Source organism: Ovis aries, chromosome 3 (genome assembly GCF_016772045.2).
Source record: "Ovis aries strain OAR_USU_Benz2616 breed Rambouillet chromosome 3, ARS-UI_Ramb_v3.0, whole genome shotgun sequence".
Classification (NCBI taxonomy): Eukaryota; Metazoa; Chordata; class Mammalia; order Artiodactyla; family Bovidae; genus Ovis; species Ovis aries.
In genome coordinates this window covers 190385585-190399747 of record NC_056056.1, presented here as the reverse complement: position 1 = coordinate 190399747, position 14163 = coordinate 190385585, and the positions used below count along the sequence as shown (strand labels likewise).

The window sequence follows — 14163 nt, the reverse complement described above, 5'->3', positions numbered from 1 at the left end:
AATCTTAAAAACACATACTATATATGTTGTTAAATATACATGTATGGAATGTTTTTAATGTTTTTATGAAAACATGATTTACAACATTAACATATTTTTAACTTTCCATTCTTAAAAAAGAGCACCAAGTGGAAAGATTTTATTTCTATGTGAACAATTATTTTATTTAGTAAAAGTAATCAATTTTATGCAAATTCACCAAGATTCTTTAAAAGCTGTATTAACACTTCTGTCTTTTAACTTCAGAGTTGTGTTTTTTCCTTAATTATCTAAAGCCAATATTTATTTGATTCCAAGAAATGCCACACTAAATGGACTTATTTTTTAAGGCTATTCAAGTGGTGCCATCTCAATTATCTTTTCACATTTTTGTTCATGGTTTTCATTTTTATGATGGATCTAGCATAAAGCTTTGTTTCTCCAGTACAGAGTGGTTAAGAGCACAGTTTTAGAGTCAAACAGGCCTGCTTTTCAATTCCAGCATCGCCACTGTGTGATCTGGAACAAGCTGCTCAACTGATCAATCCATAAGATTTCATTTGCAAAACAGGGATATTACCTACCTCACAAAAATTATTTTATATTAGATAATTTGTGCATAGCAGTTAGCAAAGACTCAATGAACGGAGATACAATTACTCCTCAATGTCAATTTAGTTTATTCAACTTAAACCCACCTATAATGGTGAATATCTTCAAATGATTTAGTATTATTTATGGCAAATACACAAAGAAAGCCCTCCCCAGTCCTCATGTACTGGTCCCTCATTGCACTGTATTCCTCTTGACCTGCTGTGTCGAGAATATCCAAGAGACAGGTTTCTCCATCAATTACTACTTGTTTCCTGTAGGAATCCTGAGAAGGGAGAAACACAGTCTGGGTTATCATGGTGCACCTTTTGCTTCTAAAAAGGTGTTAGACACAACTCACAAACAAAAACCAATCCAATTCAAAACTGGGCAAATTGAATAGACAGGTTTCTAAAGAAAATACACAAATGGCCAATAAGTACATGAAAAGATGTTCAACCTCATTCAGGAAATGCAAATCAAAATGACAATGAGCTACCACTTCACTCCCATTAGAGTGGCTATTAAAAAAAAAAAAAGGTAATATAATAAGTGCTAGTAAGGATGCAGAGAAACTCGATCCATCAATTCCATTCCTAGGTATGTTAACAAAAGAACTGAAAGCAGAAACTCAAATACTTGTATGCCAATGGTCAAAGCATTACTTACAATAGCTAAAATGTAGAAACAACTCAAGTGTTTGTTGGATAAAATGAATGGATAAATAAAATGTGTGTGACGGTATGACTGTACACACATACACACACACACACACACACACACACACACACACACACTGAGTGGAATATTATTCAGCCATAAAAAGAAATGCATTTCTGATGTATGCTATACAACACGGATGAACTTTGAAAACATTATGCTAAATGAAGTCTGACACAATAAGACAAACATTCTATGATTCCATTTATATTGAGATACCTAGAAAAGGTCAAGTCACACAGACAAAAAGTAGGAAAGAGGTTACCTGGGGCTGAGGAGACGGGAATTGGAGAGTTATTATTTAATGGGCACAAAGTTTCAGTTTGGGATGAGGAAAAAATTCTGGAAACAGAGCTAATGGTTGTCCAATGTTGTGAATTTAACTTATGGTCACTCAACTGTACACTTAAAATTATGGCAATGATAAATTTTATGTGTATCTTACCACGGTTTTAAAAGTTTTTTTTTTTTTTTAACATGTTACAAGAAGATTCAACAATGCAAGTGCACAGACTGAGAACAGAAAGACCCAAAATTCTCTGTAAAGAAAAATAATTATTACAAAATGGGATAGCTCTATCAGCTCTTACTATTCTGGATGATTTAGGTGGCAAGAAAAACCAAGCAACTTACAAATAATTGTCATGCAATTATTTTACCTATGGTCAAAGGAATTCATAAGAGAATGGTCAATACTGAGAATTTTCATACCCTCCATAGTCCATTTCTACAGTCCTGGGAACAATATTTAACAGTCAGATAGATACTATGAAACTGCTAAAGAGAATGATTGTTCTGTCTGCAAATTCTGGGAGATCCCTAGTGAAAAAGAGAGGGACTAGAGAAGAAAAGAGAAAGAGTTGGATACCTTAGAGACACTGCAACTCAAAGAGGGAGTAAAGAAAAGAGGGTGAGTAGCATAACAGACTCTTGAGATGAATTTGACTTTCCTCTGACTTTTGATTAGTCTGTGTGTATCTACTCAGTCACTCAGTCGTGTCCAACTCTTTGTGACCCCATGGACTGTAGCCTGACAGACCTCCCCTATCTATGGGATTTCCCAGGCAAGAATACTGGAGTGGGTTACCAGTCTCTTCTCCAGAGGATCTTCCCAACCCAGGGATCAAATCCACATATCCTGCATTGGTAAGCAGATTCTTTACCACTGAGCCACCTGGGAACCTTTTGATTAATCCTCATGCCTAAAAGATTTCACACACTGTCTGCCAAAACAGACTTCAAAAAATAAGGGAAAGAGCTGGTGTAAGGTGAGGTCATGGAAGCAGAGGTAGGGCTAATAATGGGTATAAAGTATAAGCCTAAGGACACTGTTTCGTCTTGTTCCACCTTTAGTTCATGAATTACTTTACAAACCAATCTATCATTTAAAAAGTGGTCATTAAAAATTATGTTTTTGGTAAAATGTCTGAAAAAATGTTCACAGCATACAAAGTATTCTAAGATACACATGTGACATGTTCCCAGTATCTCTACACATCTGTATAAACGTATCTATATATACATTAAAAAACTCATGGTGGTAGGTATATTAATGTTAACAAAGAGTATGTCTCTGATGGAAAGAATTAAGAAATAATTGATTACTTATCTTTTTTGGTAACAAATATTATTTTTAATGTATTTCTTTCTTTGCCTCTTAATTTTAAAAAGTGTGAAAGATTACCATATTAAACTATGATCTTGTGCTTATCTTTTAAAGTAAACCGTATTTTCCAAATGTCTATAATAAAAAGCTGTTGATCTCACTAGTCAGAAAAAAAGGATGAATATTTAATTTTCCAAACAAGAAGCTCTTGACCAAAGATTTGAACATTTGGTTGACATTTTATTTTAGCCTAAAAGAGTTGGACACAACTTAGCGATTAAACACCAAAAAAAAAAAAAATTCCCTTAACCACTTGAAAGAACTCCTGTATATCATAAATTATTTAATAAAAACCAGTGTTTTTGAGGTATAATCAAAGAACAGGAATTGAGAGCAAAGTACGGCGTATTCAAGTCAATCCATTCATTACCCAAGTGTGGCTACTGAGCATGTAAAACAGACCAAAGACTTTTCCTTATAGTCTTTACTTGCCAAAACTAGCACAAGTTAACCTTATAGTTAATAGTTTCTTTAGTCTTTGAAATTTCCTATCAACAATGAATTAAAGACTGTTGTTTCTGGAGCCATACAGATCTATACCTAAGGCATGGCTGGAGGATCACTCACATGTGACGACAGATACTGCCTCTAAAACAAACACCTCAGTAAATTCCCATTTACAAAATTTTCAAACACTCTGTGTCTCAAAAAGTATGTAATGTAAAATAGCCGCAGTTTCTGCATGTATTTCATAGCATGTTCCCAGGATGAACACTCCATCAAAGAGACTGGGAAACTGGGAAAGCAGTTTCTGTTCATTCCTATTATCTTTTCCCTTCTAAGCCCTAAAGATACTGACAGCAAGGTTCTGACTCACATTCTGCTACTGAAAAAAAAATAATCTACAACCTGCCTATAAACAATGAGGTGGAATCTGCTGATTACAAAGAATAGATTTAGGTTAAAAACACCCACTTGGGCCACCTCATGCAAAGAGTTGACTCACTGGAAAAGACTCTGATGCTGGGAGGGATGGAGGCAGGAGGAGAAGGGGACGACAAAGGATGAGATGGCTGGATGGCATCACCGACTCAATGGACATGAGTTTGAGTGAACTCCGGGAGTTTGTGATGGACAGGGAGGCCTAGTGTGCTGCAATTCATGAGGCTGCAAAGAGTCAGACACGACTGAGTGACTGAACTGAACTGAAAAACTTAAACCAGTATTTCCCAAGTTAATTTTAACTAGGGTCATCCTTAGAAGCGTAACTAGTCACTGAGCTATATAAAAAGGCAATACAACTTGGTAAAAACTTAAGAACAAAAGTGTTACATGGTGAGATGTGATCTGAAAAGAACTGACAGGTTTTAAGACAAAGCATACAGCAAGCACAACAAAAATGACACGTGAATACTAGAGCGTTTGTTTCAGCTTCAGGGCAGCCATAGAAAAAAAGTATATGGAGGTAAGAAAAAAATGTATGTATCAACAGTGACACTTTCCCAAGATGAAAAGCCTAAATAAGCAAACTACTGCCCACAGGCCAAATTCAGCTCACTTGTTTTTGTGTGGCCTATGAGCCAAGAATAGTTTTTGGGTTTCTAAATGATTGTTAAAAAAAAAAAAAAGATTATGTGACAAAGAATCAAATGATGCTTAACAGAAGTTTGCCAACCCCGCTCTAAGCTAATAAAATGCCTTATCACAAATCTAAAGTACTCTTAACATATATTACTCCTTTTATTTGTAAAAAACAAATCATCACTGAGAAAATACAAGTTATAAAGCATAGCCAGTTTAAAACCACATAAATTCCACAATGAAACTAGTTAAAGATAAAGCAAGAAAAGGAATAAGACTCTTCATTTTTAATTAGTGTTATTCCCAGAACAATACTAATAATATAGAATAAACTTTTAGGTCAGGTACATATGTTACTAACATCCTCTAGAAACTAGGATAAAACAAAGTCACTTAAAAGCTAACTCAACACAATAAAATAATAAATGAGGGAAAGTTATTCCATAATTTCCCCTTATTCCCAGCTAAAGTACTACTTTTTTAATTTAAAAAAGAAAAACTTTTCTAAATGAAATATACTACACTGGCAAAAGTTAAACACAGACTGAAGCCAAACATTTCTGGTGATAACAGTTAACAGGTACAGCCCTTTGGGAAAGCAAGTATAGTACTTATCAAGAGCCACACAAATGTTCATAGCCTTTGACACAGTAATGCTACTTATGGTAAAGGATACTAAGAAAATACGGTTTACTTTCAAAAAACTATAGTTAAGAAATATACTTAACATTTTACCACAGAGCACAAAATTACAGACTTTTAATACCCACAATCTTATGCCACTTATCTATTTTCAAAATATACTCCAAATCCAAGCACTCACCACCATCACCCTGGCCCAATGTGCTTATGTCTCATGCAATCTCCTACAATTGCTTCCTAGCAGTTGTTGCTAGTCCTACAATATATCTTCTAACAGCAGCTGGTGATCATATTATAATTTGCAACTATGTACTTATGTGTAATTATTCAAGCCGACATCCCCTACTTGGCTTTAAACTCCAGGATGGTTCAGCTTGCATCTGTTTTATTCACTATTACGTACCCTGTGTGTCAGTCTTAAACACAGTAGGTATTCAGTAGTTGAACAATAAACCGTTCCACTGTAAACATATGCAGGCACTATAAAACAGTCTTATAAAAATAAAAACAGCTATAAGAATCAACCTCCCTGACTTCAAACTATACTACGACAGTATGGTACTGGCACAAAAAAATTAATATGGACCAACAGAACAAGATAGAAAGTCCAAAGATAAACCCACGCATATATGGACACCTTTTCTTTGACAAAGGAGGCAAGAATATACAACGGAGAAAAGACAGTGTCTTCAATAAGTGGTACAATAAGCTGTCCTGGAAAAACTGGACACCTACATGTAAAAGAATGAAATTAAGAACACTCCCTAATACCATATACAAAAATAAACTCAATACAGATTAAATACTTAAATGTAAGGCCAAAAACTATAAGGCTCTTAGAGGAAAACACAGACAGTACACTCTTTGACATAAACTGCAGGAAGATTCTCTTTAACACACATCCTAGATTAATGGAAATAAAAACAAAAATAAACAAATAGGACCCAGTAAAACTTAAAAGTTTCTGCACAGCAAAGAAAACTATAAATAAGATGAAGACAATTCTCAAAATGGGAGAAAATAATTGCAAACATAGTAACCAACAGAGAATTAATCTCCAAAATATATAAGCAACTCATACAATTAAAAAAAATGAACCCAAGCAAAACATGCGCAAAGACCTAAACAGACATTTCTCCAAAGAAGACATACAGACAGCCAATAAACACCAAAAAAGATGCTCAACACTGCTCATTATTCAGTTTAGTGGCTCAGTCCTGTCCAACTCTTTCCAGCCCCATGGACTGCAGCATGCCAGGCTTTCATGTCCACCATCAACTCCCAGAGTTTACTCAAATTCATGTCCATTGAGTCCCTGATGCCATCCAACCGTCTCTTCCTCTGTCTTCCCTTTCTCCTCCTGCCTTCAAGCTTTCCCAGCATCATGGTCTTTTCCAATGAGCTAGTTTTTTGCATCAGGTGGCCAAAGTATTGGAGCTTCAGCATCAGTCCTTCCAATGAATATTCAGGACTGATTTCCTTTAAAATTGACTGGTTTGATCTCCTTGCTGTCCAAGGCACTCTCAACAGTCTTCTCTAATACCACAGATCAAAAGCTCACTATCAGAGAAATGCAAATCAAAACTACAAACTTCACACCAGTCAGAATGGCCATCATCAAAAAATTTACAAACAATAAATGCTGGAGAAGATGTGGAGATAAGGGAATCCTCATGCATACTTGTTAGAAATGTAAACTGATATAGTCACTGCCGAGAACAGTATGGAAATTCCTTAAAAAACTAGGAATAAATCTACTATGTGACCCCACAATCCCACTACTGGGCATATACCCTGAGAAAACCGTAATTATAAAAGACATATGTATCCCAATGTTCACTGCAGCAATATTTACAATAGCCAGGACTTGGAAGCAACCTAGATATCCATCAACAGATAAATGCATAAAGATGTGGTACATATATACAATGAAATATTACTTAGCCATAAAAAGGAACAAATTTGAGTCAGTAACCTAGAACCTCTTATACAGAGTGAAATAAATCAGAAAGAGAAAAACAATTATTACATATTAACGCACATATATATGGAATCTAGAATAGTAGTACTGATGACGCTAATAGAGAACAGCCTTGTGGATACACGGACAGTCAGGAAAGGTGAGAGTAGGGCGAATCGAGAACGTAGCACTGACATACATACACTATCACATATAAAATAGACAGTGGAAGCTGCTATTTAACACAGGGAGCTCAGCCTGGCGCTTTATATTACTTTGCCGACTAAGGTCCGCCTAGTCAAGGCTATGGTTTTTCCTGTGGTCATGTATGGATGTGAGAGTTGGACTGTGAAGAAGGCTGAGTGCCGAAGAATTGATGCGTTTGAACTGTGGTGTTGGAGAAGACTCTTGAGGGTCCCTTGGACTGCAAGGAGATCCAACCAGTCCATTCTGAAGGAGATCAGCCCTGGGATTTCTTTGGAAGGAATGATGCCAAAGCTGAAGCTCCAGTACTTTGACCACCTCATGCAAAAAGTTGACTCACTGGAAAAGACCCTGATGCTGGGAGGGATTGGGGGCAGGAGGAGAAGGGGACGACAGAGGATGAGATGGCTGGATGGCATCACCGACTCAATGGACGTGAGTCTGAGTGAACTCCGGGAGTTGGTGATGGACAGGGAGGCCTGGCGTGCTGCGATTCATGGGGTCGCAAAGAGTGGGAAACGACTGAGCGACTGAACTGAACTGAAAGGAGAAGGGTGGGGGGAGGGGAGGGGTTATATATTAATATACAATTATGACTGATTCACATTGTTGTATGGCAGAAATCAACACAATAATATAAAGCAATTTTCCATTAATTAAAAAATAATAATAATTAACAGGGTGTACCCATCTCATCACCACTCACTCAACAATAGGTCTTACATTATTATTTTTCTCAGTTTGTTAGACCAAAAACCCTATTGTTTTAAAATCTCTTGAGGACTAGTAATGTTACATAGTTTTTCTTTGTCATATTTATTCCCATAACCTGTGTCCTTTGCCCTTTGGGGATTTTTGTCTTTTTTGTACACAAAGACCCCAAAGAAAGGCATGACCAACCTAGATAGCATATTCAAGAGCAGACATTACTTTGCCAACAAAGGTCCATCTAGTCAAGGCTATGGTTTTTCCAGTGGCATGTATGGATGTGAGAGTTGGACTGTGAAGAAGGCCGAGTGCCGAAGAATTGATGCTTTTGAACTGTGGTGTTGGAGAAGATTCTTGAGAGTCTCCTGGACTGCAAGGAGATTCAACCAGTCCATCCTAAAGGAGATCAGCCCTGGGTGTTCTTTGGAAGGAATGATGCTGAGGCTGAAACTCCAGTACTTTGGCCATCTCATGCGAAGAGTTGACTCACTGGAAAAGACTCTGATGCTGGGAGGGATTGGGGGCAGGAGGGAAAGGGGACGACAGAGGATGAGATGGCTAGACGGCATCACCGACTCGTTGGATATGAGTTTGAGTGAACTCTGGGAGTTGATGATGGACAGGGAGGCCTGGCGCGCTGCGATTCATGGTGTAGCAAAGAGTCAGACACGACCGAGCAACTGAACTGAACTGAAAGAAATGCAATGCCAAAGAATGCTCAAACTACTGCACAATCGCACTCATCTCACATGCTAGTAAAGTAATGCTCAAAATTCTCCAAGCCAGGCTTCATGAACTTCCAGATGTTCAAACTGGTTTTAGAAAAGGCAGAGGAACCAGAAATCAAAATTGCCAACATCTGCTGGATCATGGAAAAGCAAGAGAGTTCCAGAAAAATACTGATTTCTGCTTTATTGACTATGCCAAAGCCTTTGACTGTGTGAATCACAATAAACTGTGGAAAACTCTGAAAGAGATGGGAATACCAGACCACCTGACCTGCCTCTTGAGAAACCTATATGCAGGTCAGGAAGCAACACTTAGAACTGGACATGGAACAACAGACTGATTGCAAATAGGAAAAGGAGTACATCAAGGCTGTATATTTACACCCTGCTTATTTAATTTATATGCAGAGTACATCATGAGAAACGCTGGGATGAAAGAAGCACAAGCTCGAATCAAGATTGCTGGGAGAAATATCAATAACCTCAGATATGCAGATAACACCACCCTTATGGCAGAAAGTGAAGAGGAACTAAAAGGCCTCTTGATGAAAAGTGAAGGAGAAGAGTGAAAAAATTAGCTTAAAGCTCAACATTCAGAAAATGAAGATCACGGCATCTGGTCCCATCACTTCATGTGAAATAGATGGGGAAACAGTGGAAACAGTGGCTGACTTTATTTTTCTGGGCTCCAAAATCACTCCAGATGGTGACTGCACCCATGAAATTAAACAACGCTTACTTCTTGGAGGGAATGTTATGACCAACCTAGACAGCATATTAAAAAGCAGAGGCATTTCTTTGCCAACAAAGATCCGTCTAGTCAAGGCTATGGTTTTTCCAGTAGTCATGTATGGATGTGAGAGTCGGACTATAAAGAAAGCTGAGTGCAGAAGAATTGATGCTTTTGAACTGTGGTGTTGGAGAAGACTCTTGAGTCCCTTGGACTGCAGGGAGATCCAACCAGTCCATCCTAAAGATCTGTCCTGAGTGCTCATTGGAAGGACTGATGCTGAAGCTGAAACTCCAATACTTTCGCCACCTGCTGCGAAGAGCTGACTCATTTGAAAAGACCTTGATGTTGGGAAAGATTGGGGGCAGGAGGAGAAGGGGACAACAGAGGATGAGATGGTTGGATGGCATCACTGACTCCATGGATGTAAGTTTGGGTGAACTCCGGGAGTTGGTGGACAGGGAGGCCTGGCATGCTGCAGTTCATGGGGTCACAAAGAGTCGGACACGACTGAGTGACTGAACTGAACCAACTGAAGTTTTTTAAAGTGTCTTCCAACTTATTAAAGTGCCTTCAAGTGTTGTTTTATGTGTAGAAACTGATATGTAGACCCAACAGAGGACTTTGAAAGTCAGGAATAAATCTTTCAAGAATGAGATAAATTCACTATCAGGACCTCATCTTGTCATTTTTCTATTATAATTAACAGTAATCAAGTTATTCAGTATGTTCATCTCCTAACATATTCAGCTGAGTTTTCCACTAAGGCAGTTAACCCTGTCATGAGAAGACATCTTACAGTAAACACAAAATCTAAAGAAATTATTAACTTTTACTAAGAGTAATCATATTACTATTAATAGTAATTATGACAGCCAAGGCTTACTGAACCCTTATTTATATGTAGGATACTGTGATAAGCATATTACAAGCCTTATCCCATTTAATCTCCATCTTCATGCTGCTGATTCCATCAGATGCTCTTGTAAATATGAACAGGGCTGCTGGAAATGTCAGCTAATGTATTCTTTGAGGATTTACTTTTGAAATGTTTGTGAGATTTTCTTATTGTGCTATCGTAAGAAGGACGTGAGTCTGAGTGAACTCTGGGAGATGGTGATGAACAGGGAGGCCTGGCGTGCTGTGATTCATGGGGTCGCAAAGAGTCGGACACAACCGAGCAACTGAACTGAACTGAACTGAAGTATTTTTCATGCACAGCTCTATAACACCAACAGAAAAAACTGAGAAACTTTTACTCTTTCAATGCTCAAGTATTCTGTTACCCTTCTAAAAGATTCTATCATAGAATAATGTATGTGTAAGAACATACATGAACCCAGAACCCAGGTCTCCCAGATTGCAGGTAGATTCTTTACCAGCTGAGCCACAAGGGAAGCCCAAGAATACTGGAGTGGGTAGCCTATCCCTTCTCCAGGGGATCTTCCTGACCCAGGAATCAAAGCAGGGTCTCCTTCATTGCAGGTGGATTCGTTACCAACTGAGCTATCAGGGAAGTGTATTCCATACACTGGTTATAAATCATCAAAAGTGGTTGTACACAGCTAGTTCTCAAAGACAGCTAGAAACATACAATAGCCTGGTATGTTAGAATTACAATACAGAAACAAAGAATTTGGGACATACCAACACAGGCTTATTTTTTAGTTCATTCCCACCTGCTGCTGCTGCTGCTAAGTCACTTCAGTCGTGTCCAACTCTGTGCGACCCCATAGACGGTAGCCCACCAGGCTCCCCTGTCCCTGGGATTCTCCAGGCAAGAACACTGGAGTGGGTTGCCATTTCCTTCTCCAGTGCATGAAAGTCAAAAGTGGAAGTGAAGTCGCTCAGACCTACCTACTCCTTCCTCCCTTGCATCATAGGAACACTTACTAAAAATCTACTAGGTATCATACTGAGCCAGGCATTAATAAAGTTTCTAACCTCAAAGAACTAGGTCTGGTGAAAGAGCTATGAATGTAAACACATGATTACAACTCAATGAAATAGATGCAAAACGCCTTATGTAGAACAAGATGGCAAATAAAAGAAGAGATCCACTTTGCTTATATGAATTAAGAAAGACAGGAGGACCACTCCAGGCAGAAAGGCGCAGAGATTGCACAGAAACATGAAGGGGCATGCTCAGTACATGGAACCAAGAAGTCCCTCTAAGAGACTATAGGCAATTAGAAGTGAAACTGCACCATCAAGCAGGGGTCAGGTTATGGAGGGTCTAATAAGCCATATTAAGAAGTTTTGAACTTCACTGTATACTAAGTCATGAAAAGGTTTTTAAGTAGGGGGAGGATCAGATTGACATGATTCACTATTATTATGGTTCACAGCATTATTATGGCAAATTATAGAAAGAGCCCAGACTAGAGGCTGAAAGATGAGTTTCACAAGCTTTTACAAGAACCTGAAGTAAGGCAGCAACAGTAGTAAGATGGAGAAGATTAAACAGTTTTAATAAATATCTAACGGGTGAAACGGACAGAAAAACCTTCATATATCCCTTACAGCAATGTTTACAGCACTGTCATTCAAAATAGCCCAAAAGAGGAAACTATCCAAATGCCCATCAACTGATGACTACATAAAGAAATATTCATACACAAGAATATTATTCAGCCATAAAGAGGAATGAAGTATCGAACCATGACAACATAGATGAACCTTGAAAAATTATCCTACATGAAGGAAACCAGACACAAAAGGCCCCATATTGCATGATTTCAATTAAATGAAATATTCAGAATAGGCAAATCCACAGAGACAGAAAATGGATTAATAGTTGCCAGGGGCTGACTGGAGGAGGGTTTGGGTCATAACTGCTAATTGGTATAGACTTAAATAGGGTGATGGTGATAGTTGCATAACTTTGTGAATATACTAAAAACCACTGAACTGTACATTTTAAGAGGGTGAATTTTATGTTATGTGAATTATATTTCCATTGTTTTAAATGGCACAGCTAACTGTTTAGAGATGGGCACTTAAGAGGAAGGGGAAAGGAAAAGATGGGTTCAATCTGAGGCATGTTGAATTTCATACGTTTGTAGGTTGCTCTGGTGCTATGACCTGCAGGCAGCTTTGACACACAGGTCTGATGCTCAGGGCCAAAGTCATCCAAACTAGAGATATACTCCTGAACCTTGCATATGTGGCAGCTGCAGAACTCCACTTACTTGTGGTGTGCCTGCGTTCAGTCGCTTAGTGATGTCCGACTCTTTGTGACCCTTTGAACTGTAGCCCATGAGGCTCCTCTGTCCATGGGATTTCCCATGCACGAATACTGGAGTAGGTTGCCATTTCCTTCTCCTGGGTTATCTTCCTGACCCAGGGATCAAACCCACATCTCCTGTGTCTTCTGCACTGCAGGCAATCTTCTTTACCCACTGAGCCATCAGGGAAGGCCACTTGTGGTGTGTGAGTATGCACAAACTACTTAATCTCTAGTGTTCTCTAAGCTCTCATTCCTTTAGCTATAAAAGTGGGTAAATAATAATACACAGGACTTTGTATACAGGTTAGAATTAAAGACCACGAAAATTCCTTTATAAATTGAAAAGTCCTATAAAAAGCTAACTGAACATCTACACCTGGACTACTTTTCCCAAAACCACTCACTGTATTTCAAAATAAATATAATGGAGCTAGATAAGATCCAGGGAAAAAGAGCTAAAACTCTGAGGTTTATGAAGGATTTCTGTATTGATTAGGGAGCAAGGGTGTTAAAAGAGCTTGTTCGCACAGCAGAATTCTGATTAAGACATTCATTAAAAGTAAGAAAAAGAAAACAAAGACTTCTTTCAAATAATGGATATTTGAAATTATAAAAACCCACTGACTCTTAGCTTAGGACTAGAGAATAAAATGGGTACTATGCCCAAGGGATAAAACTAGTTCAAAAATCTGAATAAACTCAAGGAAAATTTGAATGACAAAATTTTGAAAATAAGGATATTATAAGCCTGTACCTGTAACCTGTTGAAGTCATGTGGCCTTCTCCCACAAATTATCACTTGATGCCAAGGTCAGAATGGCTCCATCATGGATCCAATCTTAATAATTACAGAATGCCAATATAATTTTCATATATTCAATTATGTACCTCTCAGCTATTCTTTAATTGGCCTAATACCAATTTCTTTATATATTTTTATCTCTAATACATCTGTATTATTCAACTCCTCAAGGTTTTAAAAGGGGGAAGAAAATAAATATGAAGTAATCTAATAGTACCTAATACTTTAGTGACTCTTCTCCCTCAAAAATGAGGACGTATATTTCCCTCTCCAACAGTATATACTCATTTAAAAAAAAATACTATGGAGAGTGTGGCATATGTCCTACCATATTTTATGTACATATTCCCATACAAAGGGCTATGATACAGCTTCTCTTACATAATGAACCATTTTTCAATGTCAGTACATACGGATCTACTTAATCCCTTCCAACAACTGTGTAATTTCATTTACATAAATATACCATAACTTACTTCACCCATTCCTTACTAGTAGATGTGTAGATTATTTTCACTTTTAAAAACTGTAAACAGTGCAATAAACACTCCTGGATATACATTTAAACATTTATCCAATTGAATCTTTCAGGTAAATTTCTGTAAGTGGGATCTATTGACATGTGGTTTCCACTTTGATATGTATTGCTAAACTGATGACCTCCAGAAAAGTTTACAATAATG

At 37.8% G+C, this 14163-nt stretch overlaps 1 protein-coding gene across 3 annotated transcripts in view; it reads right to left on the bottom strand.

Moving 5' to 3' along the window:
* KRAS (KRAS proto-oncogene, GTPase) overlaps positions 1 to 14163 on the bottom strand; it is a 44032-nt gene that overhangs the window by 18123 nt on the left and 11746 nt on the right. For all 3 annotated transcript variants that reach the window (XM_027967805.3, XM_015094896.4, XM_027967804.3), the window contains exon 3: positions 678 to 856. In XM_027967805.3, the coding sequence (XP_027823606.1) occupies positions 678 to 856 (179 nt within the window). The remainder of the gene's footprint in view (positions 1 to 677; positions 857 to 14163) is intronic.